We start from the raw sequence: 17,945 nt of genomic DNA on the forward strand, positions 1-17,945 counted from the left end.
TCTGTGCATGTTTTGAACAAAGGAGGTGATGTCATCTACAAAATGTTGATCTAGTCACCATGAACTCCAGAGCAGAGGACATGGGACCAAATCAAACAAAAACAACCTATGGCTGATTCATGTTGAGGTTTGACAGAAAATAACAAAAATCTGTAAAGCAAGTATCCTTCAAAAAAATAATTAATTAAAACAAAAAACAAAAAAAACTCATACTTTATCTCAGATTGGTGAAAAGGTATCATTATTTTGTGAACACATGTCTCATAGTTGCAAGCATTTGGTTAGTGACACTTACAGTGGGCTGGAGAAGGGAATGACAACCCACTCCAGTATTCTTGCCTAGAAAATTCCATGGACAGAGCAGCCTGGAAGGCTACAGTCTATGGGGTCCTAAAGAGTCAGACTGGAGGAGGAAATGGCAACCCACTCCAGTATTCTTGCCTGGAGAATCCCATGGACAGAGGAGCCTGGCAGGCTACAGTCTATGGGGTTGCAAGAATCAGACACGACTGCGTGACTAAGCACACACACAGTGGGCAATGAATGGCCTTGAAGCTGGAGTTTTCCACATGCAACCTCCTCTACAGAAGTAACCTCCGCACTTCGCCTCACTTGACTTAATTATCGAATCATTCAAGACTTCCAACATTCTTTCTATAATCCACATTAGCATTCTATATCCACATACAAATACCCATTCTCTGAAAAGAGTAAATAAATTTTTAGGGCTTCCCTGGTGGCTCAGTGGCAAAGAATCTGCCCACCAATGCAGGAGACATGGGCTCAATCCTTACTCCAGAAGGATCCCACATGCCACAGAGCAACTCAGCCCGTGAGCCACAGCTATTGAGTTGTGCTCTAGAGCCCGGGAGCCACAACTGCTGAGCCCACATGACCTAGAGCCTGTGCTCTGCAACAAGAGAAGCCTCCATATGGAGAAGCCCACACGCCACAGCTGGAGAGTAGCCTCAGCTCACTGCAACTAGAGAAAGCAGCCCGTATAGCAACAAAGACCCAGCACAGCCAAAAATAAATAAAATTATGTTAAAAAAATAATAATTTCTTGCTTTTACCTCTGTCTGTCATCTTTGATCCAGCAGGCTTATCTGGGACGGTAAGATGGTCAATGTTGCTACTCAAGGAAGAAGTGTCATCACTCGATAGAGAGTTCAAAAATCCACTTTCTGATGCGTCAGCGTTGTTTTCTAGGGCCCCGCGGCCATTTGCCTCTGAGGGGGCAGGTGAAAGCAACTGCACTGCACATGTCACAGACTTTCCCATATCTTCAGTGGCAGATGAGCTGCTCACCATGTCAATCCAGGACTGTCTTTCTCTCGATATGGAGGAAGACAGACTGCTGGGAGTCTTTTTTATGTTTTCCATGGAAGAGAAGGAACGTGATGTTTCACTCAATTTGGGTGAAGATGAAGATGCCTGCTGTGCAGCCTATTTTTCACAAAGAAAACCAAAAGAGCATGAAATAAATTATGATTAAGTCAACATTCTCTACTTGTCATTTTCAATGAAGGTAGACCAGTGTTTCAAAAAAGAACCAATAATAAAAGAGTTGAAAGAAAATTAGATGGTGTTTATACCTGTGTGATAGGCATGATGATGCCATTTTCCCAAATACTTAGAAGACCTCTTTGAGGAATTCTCTGGAACACTGAAGGACACTTTGAGCAAAAAGTAGATTACTGAATTTTCACTGATCGGGCAAAAACTCTTAAGAAAGGTAATTAAAAGAAAGAAAAAGCTGGAGCCAAACAGGAAGCATAATAACACGAACTGAATGGAAGACCAGTGATGTAGACAAAACACATGTATTTATACTCTCAAATGTTTTTCAGATATTCTTTAGCACATGACCAGTATCAGCTCATAACTACATAATTAGGTGAACTAATGTTAACTCATTCACTCTTCAATAATTTTAAAATGTCAATAAACTTTCTCCAAAAAAGACAAGAATACATATGCAGGGTCCTAATTCATTAAAGGAAACCAAGAACTATGAGAAATGGGTTGATGATGTAGGATCTTCTGAAAGCAGCTGCTGACACACAATTCAAGGGTGAATGACAGCCTTGGTAAAATTTTCACCAGTCTATCAATGCAACAACACCAATGTCCTCTCTTGAGAAGAACTTCATTTATTCTGACATTTTATCTTTATCATATATTTGCATTAAAACATACGCTTTCTTTTGGAAAATGGTAATGGTAGCTATTACCTTTTGTCTTTTTGGAGCTTTTTAAATGTTCTGCATAGCAAAATAAAGATTTGGCAACTAGATGCTGGTCCTCCGTTTTTAATTTTATCATTCAATAAAAATCCAAAAGTCTAAACACCAGTGCTCTGGGGTTACCCTATATCTCCAGTGGCAGATAAGACAGCGAAGTCTGTGTTCTGGTTCTGTTTCATTACATCATTCTATGAGATCCTGCTGTCAATTTCAAGCATTCAGAACTCCAAGGAAGTGGAGGAAGTGGTAGGGAGGAGACTGTTCAAGGGAAGGAGCCAAAAAGCAAAGTAGGACCCTCTCCCAAAACACTCAGAATGATTGCAACTAATTCAGGATAGTTGACTTTGCTCTAAATTAATATGTTCCCAAGAATTTTTCAGATTCTAAGCTTTATGTTCTGATGGAAAAATCAGTAAATATCCAATGAGTGCCTAGCTAGCTGCAAGCTAGACATGGATTGTCAAATAAGCAATAAATAAATAAGCAGCATGCATTTTTAGTTACTCAGTCATGTCCAGCTCTTTGCAAACCTTTGTACTATAGCCTGCCAGGCTCCTCTGTCCGTGGAACTTTCCAAGCAAGAATAGTGGAATGGGTTTCCATTTCCTCCTCCAGGAGATCTTCCTGACATAAGGATGGAACCTGTGTCTCCTGTGTCTCCTGCATTACAAGCGGATTCTTTACTCATTGAGCCAGGCGGATTCTTTACCCACTGAGCCATGGCACTAAAGCATCTAGTTAATATATTAAGTGAAAATACTGGCTTAAAATTCAACATTCACAAAGTGAAGATCATGGCATCCGATCCCATCACTTCATGGCAAATAGATGGGGAAACAATGGAAACAGTGACAGACTTTATTTTCTTGGGCTCCAAAATCACTACAGATGGTGACTGCAGCCATGAAATTCAAAGACACTTTCTCCTTAGAAGAAAAGCTATGACCAACTTAGACAGCATATTAAAAAACAGAGACATTACTTTGCCATCAAAGGTCTGTCTAGTCAAAGCTGTGGTTTTTCCAGTAGTCATGTATGGATGTGAGAATTGGACCATAAAGAAAGCTGAGCACTGAAGAATTGATACTTTTGAACTGTGGTGTTGGAGAAGACTCTTGAGAGCCCTTGGACTTCAAGGAGATCCAACCAGTCAGTTCTAAAGGAAATCTATTCTCAATATTCATTGAAAGGACTAACACTGAAGCTGAAGCTTCAATACTTTGGCCACCTGATGTGAAGAACTGACTCATTGGAAAAGACCCTGATGCTGGGAAAGATTGATGGCAGAAGGAGAAGGAGATAACAGAGGGTGAGGCAGTTGAATGGCATCACCAATTCGATGGACGTGAGTTTGAGCAAGGTCCAGGAGTGGTGATGGACAGGGAAGCCTGGTGCGCTGCAGTCCATGGGGCTGCAAAGAGTCAGACTGAGTGACTGAACTGAACTGCTTGAGGACACTAATTCATCACACACGTCTTCCTAATAGCAACATGTTTGGCATGACATGAAAACTTTCCTTTCAGGAATGTCAATGAGCTTTCAAACTGGCTGCCTTCAACCACCTAGACCACTTAGCTGGGAGATCCAAGATCTGCAGTTCACTAAAAAGCAACTACAACAACAAAGGAAAACCCTAGCGATCTGAAGGAGTTAATACACCCCCCTACCAAACTGTCCAAATAAAGGCCAAGACTTGTTTACTCTTTAACAAGATCTACAGAATAAATATTAACAAAAATACCCATTCAGGCCCAGTGCTGACATGGTCCCCTATTGTGAGCTATTTTAGTCAAACTTGGCTTCAGTGTGATCAGTTTCCTTTCCTGAAAAGAGACCAAGCACAAGCTTTTCCTGTTGCTCCTACTGATACTACTGTAATTTGATTATAGCAAAATAAGCTATTTGTGCAAAAAGCTGTTGCTGCAGCATTTTTCATAAGCCTTTTTGAACTTAAAAACTCTGCCTAAAAGAATGAAAGACTTAAAAGACTATGTCAATGAGCATCAGAAATTTCTAGGAAATGTACTCTGTTGTGGTACTCCTCAAACACACAGCAAATGCTCCCAATCCATTTTTTTCCAGCACCATGTAGCATTTATAAAGCTGATTTTTGAACAGAGAAAAGAAGGGTGAGGGACAAAAGAGAATAAGAAAAGAACCAGAAAGAAGGACAAACAAATGAGAAAAAGATGATATGTACCAGGTCAGAGGGAATTTTCATTCAAAGAAAGGTGGACACAAATCTAAAGTTCCCTGGAGTGCTGCCACAGAGAATCAATATGGGAATGAGCTTTGCAAACCCTGCAGTGCTAAACTCGGTTCACTATTTCTATGACTCTCTAGCTACCTATAACAAGTCAAACTGAGAACTTTTAGCTCACTGCCTTCTATGAACCATTCAAGTATCCATTCAAGGGCTAGCTCCTCCTGGAAGCCTTCACTGGTTGCCTCAGGGAGAGGCAGGCATCTTTGCCTGGTTCTCCCATGCTTACTTCTATTATACCAGGTGGAATATAATTTTATTTGTCAACTATTACTGTAATTGTTGAACAACTTGCTCTTCTTTTTTGCTGAGTTACTTGAGAGAAGGCTGTTTTTAATCATTTTTGTGTCTCCATGTTTTGCATTTGTGCCTGACATTAATAAACTAGTAGTTGGTAATAACTAAAAGGGGGCTGCCCAGCTGGCTCAGCAGTAAAAAAATTCCCCTGTCAATGCAGGAGACTCAAGGGATGCCGTTCGATCCCTGGGTTGGGAAAACCCCCTGGAGAAGGAAATGGCAACCACTCCAGTATTCTTGTCAGGGAAATCTCATGGACAGAAGAGCCTGGCAGGCTATAATCCACGCACTCACAAAAGAGTCAGACATGACTTAGTGACCAAACAACAAATAAACCAATGCTCCAAAGGCTGGTCTAGACAGCCAGCTGTACAAGAAAAGTGCCTAGAGAAGTTCAGTCTCTTACTCAGGAGCACCCTGGAATTCTCTGCAAAGTGCTATGGATGATTTATCCTAATCCCGGGATCCAGAATTACTGCTTGCAATGCCAATATTCCCACAAATGTCTTCACAATCTCAAACAAAATTATTTTATTTATTATTGATTAATAATTGCATGCTGTTTCACTTCTTAGACAACAATTGGGTTTTAAAATGCTATTTTTTAATAAGAAAATACAGGACATTTTTAAAATCTTAGTTTTCATGAGGAAACTATGTGCGTTATTAAATAAAATAATCAATAAGACATGTTTCTCCCCATTTTCTGTATAAGACATTTTTAATCATTGAAGAAGCTTAGTTAAAAAGCTGATTAGCTCTAAAATTCTTTTCTTTGAATTGCTTTTAAAGCACAAGCATGACATGGCAAAAAAGAGTTTAAAATGGCCACCAAAAGCCTGTAATTAGAAAGGAGTGAGTCAGCATATAAATCTTAAGCAACTTTAGTCAAAGTACATGAAAATACAAAAGTAATGCACAAATAATTTTAAATCCACTTATTTTTCATCCAAAATTTTTTCATCCAATTTTTCATCCATACTATCTCCCTTACATACATTTCTATTATTATATATAGCACACGTAACTAAAGATCGTTTCCTCCAGTAAATAACTGAGCAAGAACTATCCTAGTAAGATTAAATTTGAATTTCTACAACTGTTTTTACCCCTTCTTGTGTTTAATCTCTGACCTCTTCCTCTGCCTCTGCCCAATGAGCCACAATGTGCAGCGTTTGTTTCTACTTATTGCTTCTTTGATTTTTTTTAGTTGATTTTCCCCCATCTTTTGGATATAAAGGAACTGTACTTCTGAAAAGCGTTAAAATATAAGGACTATGGTGCTAAAATAATTTCCATGAGCTGCTTAAATCTGGGATGATAATATCTTCTCAGTTTCTCTCATATCTGATCCACCAATTGGTCTTAGAACTATGTTCAAAATCCAACCATTCCATCTCTCAACTACACCCTGACCCCAATCCTCACTTCTCACACTAGATGACTGAACACTTTTCCTTAGATTTCTTTGCTTCTGGACTTTCTCCCTATGTCACAGGTCACTCCTACATGGCAGCCTGAGTGGTCCTTTCAAACTGGACATTGTTCACATCACTTCTCTGCTCAAAACACCCAAAGGCTGAGGAACTCAAAACATCAAAGTCCTTCAGTTCAGTTCAGTTCAGTCACTCAGTCGTGTCCAACTCTTTGCGACCCCGTGAATCGCAGCACGCCAGGCCTCCCTGTCCATCACCAACTCCCGGAGCTCACCCAGACTCACGTCCATCGAGTCAGTGATGCCATCCAGCCATCTCATCCTCTGTCGTCCCCTTCTCCTCCTGCCCCCAATCCCTCCCAGCATCAGAGTCTTTTCCAATGAGTCAACTCTTTGCATGAGGTGGCCGAAGTACTGGAGTTTCAGCTTTAGCATCATTTCTTCCAAAGAAATCCCAGGGCTGATCTCCTTCAGAATGGTCAGCAAAGTAATGTCTGCATTTTTTAATGTGCTGTCTATATTCGTCATAGGTTTCCTTCCAAGGAGCAAGCACCTTTTAATTGCATGGCTGCAGTCACCGTCTTCAGTGGTTTTGGAGCCCAAGAAAATAAACTCTGTCACTCCTTCCACTTTTTCCCCTTCTATCTGTCATGAAGTGATGGGATGGGATGCCATGAGCTTACTTTTCTTAATGCTGAGCTTATATGATGATAGTCTTACCTAATGTTATAGCAGGAGCCCAGGGAATGCTTGTTTCAATACAAATGGACTTAAGGATGGATGTGAGACCACTAAGTTAGGTCACTGAGATGGGAGCAGTGTTTAGAATGTTATTCCAAATGTCAATCAAATGTTATTCCTTAAAGTTCTAAGTTAAGCATTGTCTGGAAGACCACTAAGGCTAACATTATTTTTCTGAAGGAATGTATTAGAAATAGATAAATGTTGAACAGTTAGATTTTATGTTCCTTAGAAACAGAATGTGTTGCTGCTGCTCACATATATCCCAGGCAGATTTTGTTTTTGTTTTCTCTTGTTTCTGAAAAACAGACATGCTAGACACTTGGTTAAAATAACACTTAAGCTTTTTATTTAAACAGATGAAATTTTTGAGATTATGGTAACGTTTGTACAGAGCAAGAGCAAACATTTTTTGGCTGAATCCGGCATAGGCTAGTCATGACTGAGCTATCTAAGCCTAGACAAGTAAAGAAGACAAAATAAAACCAAACTCCCAAACACCCAAATCTTTCCCAAGTTCTTGTTTTATTTTTTTTAATTTTGTGGTAATGAACTTTCATTTTGGAATAATGAATTCATGAGTATAAAATAATTACTATTCTAGAAAATTATTTCAAAAATGATAAAATCTTGAATTAAAATTTTAATTCTATGTCCAATCATTTTGATTTCTATAAACAGTAAGATTTCAGCACCAGACCAGTTTGGACCTATGCTTCTCATGGGTGAAACCACATTTCACAAAGAGCATAAGGAATATTACAGGGTCTTTGAGTAAATAAGAGATTTCTGTTCATGTTTATTCTTCTTGAGAAGGCCCCACAGGATGGATAATGGAAAGGACATCCATTTATTTACAGAGAAATTAAAAAGGGAAAGCTTTTTGGCAGGCTTAAGATAGATGGGACTCTGTAGGTTTCACTTTGGAAGATCCTTTGTGAAAATCACCACCCATGATTTCTTGAAACCCACAAAACAGCAAAAAAGGAACTGACCTCATTATATTTCAAACTCATTAATTTTATATGATATAAAGTGATTTAAAAGCTCAAAGATCATTAAAAATTTGTTACAAATATTTTTCAAGTTTAATTTTTAAAAAGCGTTGTCTGGTAACTTGACGCTGCTTAAATGCTTATTCAGGCTTCCCGGGTGGCTCAGTGGTAAAGAACCCGCCTGCCAGTGCAGGAGCTGTCAGATACTAGAGTTCGGTCCCTGGGTTGGGAAGATTCCCTGGAGGAGGGCATGGCCGTCCACTCCAGTTTCTTTGCCTGGAGAATTACATGAACAGAAGAGCCTGATGGGCTAAGTCCATAGGGTTGCAAAGAGTCGGACATGACCGAAGTGACTTTATCAGGCATATGCTTATTCATTCATTTAATATTTATTGAGAACCACTATCCTAAAGAGTACTTGGACAGCAAAGAGGTCCAATCAGTCAATGTTAAAGGAAATCAACCCTGAATATTCACTGGAAGGACTGATGCTGAAGGTGAAGCTCCAATACTTTGGCCACCTGATGAGAAGAGCCAACTCAATGGAAAAGACCCTGATGCTGGGAAAGAGTGAGGGCAAAAGGAGAAGGGGACAGCAGAGGATGAGACAGTCAGATAGCATCACCGACTGAACGAACATGAATTTGAGCAAACTCTGGGAGATGGTGAAGGACAGGGAAGCCTGGCATGCTGCAGTCCATGGGGTCACAAAGAGTCAGACACGATTTAGTGACTGAACAACACGACAAATCATCATATAATGCAACTCAGCCATGATCCTTCATCTAAGATGACAATGTGGTTGCTTTTACATTCACCAAGTAGAGGTCTAGATCCCTTAAAAAGCTCTTTGTAAACTCCAATACTTTGGCCACCTGATGCAAAGAGCTGACTCATTTGAAAAGACCCTGATGCTGGGAAAGATTGAAGGCAGGAGGAGACAGAGGAGGAGAAGGGGACGACAGAGGATGAGATGGTTGGATGGCATCACTGACTCAATGGACATGAGTTTGAGTAAACCCCAGGAGTTGGTGATGGACAGGGAGGCCTGGCATGTTGCAGTCCATGAGGTCACAAAAAGTCGGACCCGACTGAGCGTCTGAACTGAACTGAATCTGTGATATAGTTTGCCATTTATAAAACTTAAAATCACAATATTTTAGAACTAAAATAATTCATATGAGATAGAGAAGGAGAGACACAGAGAGAAAGAGACAAAGACAAAAAGAAACTAAACAAAAATATAGGCTTCTCCATTAAGCCAACAAGGCTAACTTTAGAAGAGGATTCAGTCTACATCAAGGGAAAGCTAAGAATATATTAAGAAAGGCTATATTGTACATCTAGTTAAAAAATTGGTCTACATTTTACCATAGTCAACATTTAATTTTATTTATATCTTGCTTAACTTTGGCTAATCCTATTTAATAGAAATTTTAAATAAACATTCATTCAACAAATATTTACTTCTGGTCTTGACTGCTAGCCAAATAAATTAGAAATGTGACCATAATTCTCCACTGATAGCAAATAAAAGCAGTAGAGCTCATTATTTAAATGATATTAACACCTTTAACTCAGGAACTGGAAAAATGCAAATAAAGATTAAAAACCTTATCACACAAAATAGAAAATTCTGGCAGAAGAATTTTGGTCGGCAAAGGAGATGCTGTAACCTATGAGAACTTATAGTTACTGGGGTCTATGGATGGACGAGTGTCATGGTACTGTGGAAAAGTCATGTCCTGTAAAGTTAGGGGTTTCCCAGGCAGCGCTAGTGGTCAAGAATCCCCCTGCCAAGGCTGGAGACGTAAGAGATGTGGGTTCCGTCCCTGGGTCGGAAGATCCCCTGGAGAAGGAAATGGCAACCCACTCCAGTATTCTTGCCTGGAGAATTCTATGGACAGAGGAGCCTGGTGGGCTACAGTCCATGGGGTCGCAAAGAGTCAGACACGACTGAGTGACTAACACTCACTTTCATAGTCTTAATGTCCATCAATAACCTGAACTTACACTGGATGCTTCCAAAGTTTCGAATCAAACGTGGACTGCTCTCTGGTGAACACACCGAATCATTCTATAGGCAGATTTAATGCTCTAACCCCACTCCTGGCTTCCAGCTCTCTTTCTGATTCTAAATTTCTCTTCATGGTCTTGCCTTTACCCCCTTTACATTCATTTTACATCACTATAGGGCCTGCACCTAGGAAAGGCATTTTCAATTCTTTCTGAGAACAAGTAGGGTATAAATAAATGTTATAAAATAAATCTTTGCCAGCATCGGCCTATTACCTAGAAGCCCTCTGCATTAGCATGAATCCTCTGGGCATAATACACTTGTAGGTCACAAACAAATGCACCAAATTTGTCATACTAATGGGTTGCTATGGCACCCCGGGAATTACACTTGCTTTTTGGCAATACCTTTATTTAGCCTGCTCTAAAAACGTATCAGTCAAGGTAGTTTCTACCCAGCTGGAAGGAATGACATCCATATGTTTGATCGATGAGCAACAGGCTAATTTGGTACCTACCGAAGGAGAGAGACTTTCTGCAGAGTGATGAAGGGGTGGTGTCTGGACCGCTATTTCAGGATCTTCCTGTTCACTCTCACTGTAGCATTCTAGAACAAAAAGGAAAATGCTGAATGTTTCAACGCTGTCATCACTTATTCCATAATGCATGAGCAGAGGTTTTTTTCCATCTGGCTATTGCAATTCCAATCCAATTCAGAAAGTCCTCATCTAGTGGGCTACCTGATACATAAGAGTTTCTCTCTGTTAGGGTTTCTGCCCTCAAAGAGTGTCCACTAGGCAGAAAGAGGACTAATCATAGCTCAGGGAAAATAAAACTAATTCCTCAAAAGAGCTGTGAGTCATACACTAAGGGAGTATAAAATCAGCAGTGATTAACTTTGAGCATAGAAATCTTAATGAGCTGCAAATGGCAGGATAAGTAAACCACCAATGATGCACACAGAGTAATGTGAGTCCCAGGCGCCAAGTCTTCCGAGTTCCCTAAGGGACAGCGTGGAAAACAAAGCTGAAAGTTTGCTTGATGCCGTATCACAGAAGGCCTTACATAACAGGATAAGGAGGAGGGTTTTGTGTAGTTATTTTTGTGCTCACAATCTATAAAATACTGCAAATATACCATGAGAATTTATTTTATGGAAAAGAGGATCAAGAAGACGGTTAGGACACTGATTTCACACTATCATATTATACTTCTTTATTCTAAAACAAGTTGTCACTTTTCCATTTTTAAATTTAAGATTTTATGATTTTGCTCTCCAAAGAAATAACTCCCTACTTCTAACTCCTGAGTTTTATGTGGTCTGAGCATTTCAGAAATAGTGTCAGCTCTGTGACCCAGACACATAAAGACATCTTTCTTCTCAATATTAAGGAGCAACTGCATCATTAAGAAGAATTAGACTCCTGGAGCTTTTGAACACTGAAAGCTACAGACTGAGCTAAAAAGATGGCCTTTGTCCCAGTCTGACATTCAGGCTCCTGGTGCAAACTTAGGGTAATTAGTCTTGGCACACACCTGGTGAAAATACTAAAATATCAGAGAGGAAAGAGTGGGCTGAAAGTTATCTGCCTAGAGATCACGATGAGATCACACCGATGAGTAAGAATTCAGTAAGTGGGGCAATAAAACATTTGCATTGGCAATTGACTGCGATCTCCATGAAGCCTACAGCTGCTAATGTGTGGGTGAAGTGTGAAAAGCATTCTTAGCCAGCCCGGGAGGCTCTATTCCATGTTAGTGAGCCAGTGTGATTATGTCTGTCTCTACATATTTTCAGATAATTTTAAATAACAAGGTATGTTTCATTAGAACAAGGCTCTACATAGAACTTGACTTTGTATTTTCACCCTATTCTCAGATGCTTGTTAAAGTTTCAGAAATTGAAAATAGAACATACCTTCATCCTTTGAAGTGGATTCAGGATGGATTTCAGCTAATCCCAATTTGTTTAACCACCTAAAATTCAAATAGAAAATAGACGTTTGACCAGGGAGATTGGTCCCTCACCTAGTCACCCTTATCCTAGACCCCAGAGGAAGGTCTTGTATCAGACTTTATAACGAAATTAATCGTAGTGCTATATCAGTATAAATGTTTTCAGAAACAGCCTAAACATGTGTTATGGAAACCTAAGACCACTGGTTTCACACTATGATCCGTGTCATAAGCAATATGATACGAAATGAGGATAAGAAATGAGATGGCCCATTATACAGCTAGTTAAAGTGGGTAACTACATTAGATATTCTAAATATACAAACAAATATACATTTTGTAATTGCATATTTGAAATTCTTTCACAACCATCAAAATGAATTTCATAACTTGACCTTTAAAGTTCTCTTTAATTCTTAAAATGTAAGCTTACTTCACAAAAAGTGATGATGATCTATTTTTAAACCATGATCTTTATATCAATAAGGAAAAAGATCTGGCCAGAGTTTCACAGTTATTCCTAAGCTGGGGAAATTTTCAATTTCTTGAAAAATTTTATATAAGGTAAAACTGACAATGTCTCATTTTCCATTGACTTACCATTATTGGCAATGAATTTCAACTACACATCCATAATAAAAATAGAACTAGACAAACCTGAGGGAATGAACGCAAATGTGGCTTATGACTTCAGGCCAAGGGTTCAGTTAGAAATTTATTTTAATACACAAATTTTTAAAACACATAAAATGCATCTATTTCATATGTTCCTAGCTATATAACCTATTTGGACTGCAAGGAGATCCAACCAGTCCATTCTAAAGTAGATCAGTCCTGGGTGTTCATTGGAAGGACTGATGCTAAAGCTGAAACTCCAATACTTTGGCCACCCCATGTGAAGAGTTGACTCATTGGAAAAGACTCTGATGCTGGGAGGGATTGGGGGCAGGAGGAGAAGGGGACGACAGAGGATGAGATGGCTGGATGGCATCACCAACTCGATGGACATGAGTTTGAGTCCGGGAGTTGGTGATGGACAGGGAGGCCTGGCGTGCTGCAATTCATGGGGTCACAGAGAGTCGGACACGCCTGAGGGACTGAACTGAACTGATATAACCTATTTAAAGGAAAAATATTATTTGGGGACAGTGATAATCTAAATGACCTATTTCCCATTTCTTTCTACTTTTCTTTATTTTAAAAACATATTCCATAATACATATTAATCTTTTTTTGAAAAATAAGTAGCTGAAGTCAACTATCAACAAAATGACGATAATAATGCTATGCACTTATTGACTCACTTCGGACACGACTGAGCGACTGATCTGATCTGATCTGATCTGATGTTTTATTTTTGCTAGTCCAATAATGCGTCATAAACTATCCAGCTACACCCTCACCAAAGCATAAACACTGCATATTCCCAAATCTGCAATTGTCAACAAATTAGGAATCTTTACCCAGCCCTCAAATAAAATAGAACTTTCTATAAGAAGCAAGATGAGTTTCAGCCTCATTTAGGAAGTCCCCTTTTGTATCATGATAAACACGTGTCTCTAAGTGGCCACTTAAAACTAGACCAAGACCCAAGCCAAGATCATGCCAGAGGAACTGAAAAATGTTCATCAAGACTCAACTGCAAAATAAACAAAACAAAGAAATGGAAAATGACAAAAAGCTACAAATGGCTAATAAATATAAGGGAAAATTCTCAGCCTCAATAATATTTTAGAAAATGCATATTCAAGCACAAGCAAATATTGTTCACCCTGAGATTGGCAAAATTTTTAAATATTGCTAATTTCTAGATTTCAAGATAAACAGTCTCATCCTTTGTTGAGTTGACCCTAAAAAACTGGTACAGTCAATATCAAGCAGTTAATTGGATGATACTACCTGACCTGCCTCTTGAGAAACCTATACGCAGGTCAGGAAGCAACAGTTAGAACTGGACATGGAACAACAGACTGGTTCCAAATAGGAAAAGGAGTACATCAAGGTTGTATGTTGTAACCCTGCTTGTTTAACTTCTATGCAGAGTACATCATGAGAAACGCTGGGCTGGAAGAAGCACAAGCTGGAATCAAGATTGCCGGGAAAAATATCAATAACCTCAGATATGCAGATGACACCACCCTTATGGCAGAAAGTGAAGAGGAACTAAAAAGCCTCTTGATGAAAGTGAAAGAAGAGAGTGAAAAAGTTGGCTTAAAGCTCGACATTCAGAAAACGAAGATCATGGCATCTGGTCCCATCACTTCATGGGAAATAGATGGGGAAACAGTGTAAACTGTCAGACTTTATTTGTTGAGGCTCCAAAATCACTGCAGATGGGGATTGCAGCCATGAAATTAAAAGACGCTTGCTCCTTGGAAGGAAAGTTATGACCAACCTAGATAGCATATTGAAAAGCAGAGACATTACTTTGCCTCCATCCAGTCAAGGCTATGGTTTTTCCAGTGGTCATCTAGGGATGTGAGAGTTGGACTGTGAAGAAAGCTGAGCACCAAAGAATCGATGCTTTTGAACTGCGGTGTTGGAGAAGACTCTTGAGAGTTCCTTGGACTGCAAGGAGATCCAGCCAGTCCATCCTAAAGGAGATCAGTCCTGGCTGTTCATTGGAAGGACTGATGCTGAAGCTGAAACTCCAATACTTTGGCCACCTCATGTGAAGAGTTGACTCACTGGAAAAGACCCTGATGCTGGGAGGGACTGGGGACAGGAAGAGAAGGGGACAACAGAGGATGAGATGGCTGGATGGCATCACTGACTCGATGGACATGAGTTTGAGTGAAGTCCGGAAGTTGGTGATGGACAGGGAGGCCTGGCGTGCTATGATTCATGGGGTTGCAAAGAGTCGGACACGACTGAACGACTGAACTGAACTGAACTGAATTCAAAATATATTCATTCCCCTTCACCAAATAATTCTAATTCTAAATATCTATCCTTCAAAACACATCTTCATGTATATAAGAAATATGGAAGAATATTAATTCGATAGCCTTGCAATGACAAAAAAAAATGGATACAATAGAATTGTCCATTAACAGAAAAATGGATGAAGTATGGTAACAATTCCATCAGTACCATGTTATAAAGAAACTAATAAAAAGACTGCGGTTGGGTGAGGGAGCCTTGTCATGACCTGGAAAAATCCTAACATACTGTTAAGTAAAAAAAGCAAATACAAAACAAAGTGTTTATCCTGATTCAATGTGCTTCCTTTTTAAATTAATTTTCATTGTAATTGCTTTACAATGTTGTGTTGGTTTCTGCTGTATAGCAAAGTGAATCAGCTATACAGACACATATCCCCTCTTTTTTGTATTTCCTTCCCATTTAGGTCACCAGAGATCACTGAATAGAGCTCCCTGTACTATATGGTAGGTTCTCAATAGTTACCTACTTTATACATAGTAGTGTATTCATGTCATCAATGTGCTTCTAAAACCGTGTGCAGGACTTGATTTGCAAAGCAAAGCATCAGAGAGGATATAGTCTTATTGTGAAAAGTGGCTTAATGTTAGGGAGAGAAGTTAAATTGGGAAGTAAAGTTGGGGGGATGGGAGGTTTTTCATTTTACATACTTCTATATTACAAGACTTTTTTTTACAAGAATGTGTTTTACACATTACTCAACTAAACACTTAAAAATACATTTTTAAAAACTGATCAGGCAAAGCACAATGAATTTAATGGCTAACTAATCCCTAGTTTATTCCTGATTTCATAATTTTATAATTGCATTTGACTCCCCCCCCAAAAAAAAGCATCTCAAAATGAAATAGACAAAATTCTTTAACATATCAATGCAAAAAAAAAATGATGGATTCAGAATGCCTGAATCAAGTAAAGACATTCCTAAGTTCCTTTTCAGAAATGAGCAGAACGGAAGAATACTGACAGTAAAGAAAAGATTCCTTTCAGCCCTCACTCAAAACTCTTCTCCCTGTAATTGACACTATCAGTTACTTGCTGGGAAAACTCGTGATTGTTCAGAATTTTGTTTGTTTTCTTTCTAGAACCTACAGGCTTAGAGTACCTTCTTTGCTAAGAACTTTTTTTTTTTTTTTAACATCTAGGCAGTAGAAAACTTTCTATTTGTAGCTAAATAGATAGATGCAAAAAGACTTATATTTATATAAAAGAAGACGACAGATGTTTCCTGGGAGTTTGTTGTATGTTAACTTGCTGTGAATGTGTGCGTTGAAGAAGTACAAGTGTTAAGAAATTGATGTACAAAATGAGAACATTCTTCCCACAAACACTGCCTGAGAAAGGCAGCTACCACCAGCCTTTGTTTAGAAACCAACTTTTACATTACCCTTAATTACTCACCCCTGCACTTGTAAATTGAGGGTCCCTGCAGAACACACAGTGTTTCTTAAACTTAATTACCTTTTCCTTCATGAGAAACGTCACCACCCAAAAAGGCAGTTTCTCAAGGAGGGGAACTTCTAAAACAGGCCCCATCTCTCCAAATACCACTCCCTTGTTCCCCAGCACCTCTGCGTCTCACTGATACCCAGAGGCATTATGTCCTGGCTCCAACACGCCTCATCAGTAAGAAAGGAAGTTCTTCAGTGGCTACTGAAGAGCAAATCTTTAAACATCCTCTGCCTAGTCTTGTGGGAGAAGGAGGAGGTTAACTAGCAATCCCAAAGGGATTCTGCATTGTTAGCTACTAGAAAAAATCATCTTCAGAATAATAAAGCTTGCTGCTGCTGCTAAGTCACTTCAGTCGTGTCCGACTCTGTGCGACCCCATAGACAGCAGCCCACCAGGCTCCCCCGTCCCTGGGATTCTTCAGGCAAGAACACTGGAGTGGGTTGCCATTGTCCTTCTCCAATGCGTGAAAGTGAAAAGTGAAAGTGAAGTCACTTAGTCGTGTCTGACTCATAGCGAACCCATGGTTTGCAGTCTACCAGGCTCCTCCATCCTCGGGGTTTTCCAGGCAAGAGTACCGGAGTGGGGTGCCATTGCTTTCTCCAAATAAAGCTTAATAATGATATTACAAATAAAAAATTATGATACATTCAGGCATAGACAAAATGAGCCATTTACTTATGAGTGGCCAGATAGACAATTTTTGTATATAAAAGTCACTGAGAGATTCAAAAATATGGGGCCAGGACACCTCACACTCAAATTTCAATTTATAATCTTATTTGTAAGCTGGAAAGATAAATGCTAAAATAATCTCAAGTAACACAGATCTTCACAGCATAGAAAGGCCCGAAGACTTTGGCTTTGATAACTGTGAAAGGCTTAGACTTAATAGTCAGATAGGCAGAGTGTGTAGCTAATGCTCATATAACTGTATTCCCCATTAGATAGATCACTTCAAAGGGAAGATGAATGGACCAGATATGTAAGCAAAACTGGAATAGTGGGAGAGCAAGAGCTAAATAACTCTGATGTGTGATTGAGAGAGCAAATTTGCCTGAAATAGAGGAGTTTCAGATAATCTTGTAAGGGTCTCACACTTTTAAAATGTGTTTCACCATGTAGCTAGAGAAATTCTCTAGGTAACAAAAGACTTTGTGTCATTGTTTTCCTGGTAAAGTCAGTCTTACTCTCCCCCTTGTTGGAGTGAACAGAACTACTTTGAAAGAACCAGCCCTGGGATGAACAGAAAGAATACAGAACGGAAGAAAGCTGGAGATACAGGAAGTTCGTGGGAGAAGCTAGGTACTGGCAGGAGCCTATAGGGGTGGGGAGAGGTGGCTGACGGGCAGCTCTATTTCACCACCAGTAAAGCTTAAAAAGGGCTTCCCTCGTGGCCCAGAAGGTAAGGAGTCCAACTGCAATGCAAGAGACCTGGGTTTGATCCTTGAGTCAGGAAGATTCACTGGAGAAGGGAATGCTACGCACTTCAGTATTCTTGACTGGAGAATTCCGTGGGCAGAGAAGCCTGGTGGGTTATAGTCCATGGGGTCACAAAGAGTTGGACACAACTGAGCAACTGAACTGAACTGAGACTTTGCTAA

At 39.6% G+C, this 17,945-nt stretch overlaps 2 protein-coding genes across 16 annotated transcripts in view; one reads left to right on the forward strand and one right to left on the reverse strand.

Annotated features, from left to right (window-relative positions):
* OPRM1 (opioid receptor mu 1) overlaps positions 1–17,945 on the forward strand; it is a 164,402-nt gene that overhangs the window by 112,990 nt on the left and 33,467 nt on the right. The gene's annotated exons all lie outside the window — the stretch shown is intronic.
* The window catches only part of IPCEF1 (interaction protein for cytohesin exchange factors 1), a 171,109-nt gene that overhangs the window by 25,500 nt on the left and 127,664 nt on the right, over positions 1–17,945 (reverse strand). For all 14 annotated transcript variants that reach the window (XM_070376909.1, XM_070376907.1, XM_070376916.1 and 11 more), the window contains 3 exons: positions 11,912–11,970; positions 10,512–10,600; positions 1,074–1,446 (listed from right to left, as the gene is read on the reverse strand). In XM_070376909.1, the coding sequence (XP_070233010.1) occupies positions 1,074–1,446; positions 10,512–10,600; positions 11,912–11,970 (521 nt within the window). The remainder of the gene's footprint in view (positions 1–1,073; positions 1,447–10,511; positions 10,601–11,911; positions 11,971–17,945) is intronic.

Source organism: Bos mutus, chromosome 9 (genome assembly GCF_027580195.1).
Source record: "Bos mutus isolate GX-2022 chromosome 9, NWIPB_WYAK_1.1, whole genome shotgun sequence".
In the NCBI taxonomy this organism is placed as follows: Eukaryota; Metazoa; Chordata; class Mammalia; order Artiodactyla; family Bovidae; genus Bos; species Bos mutus.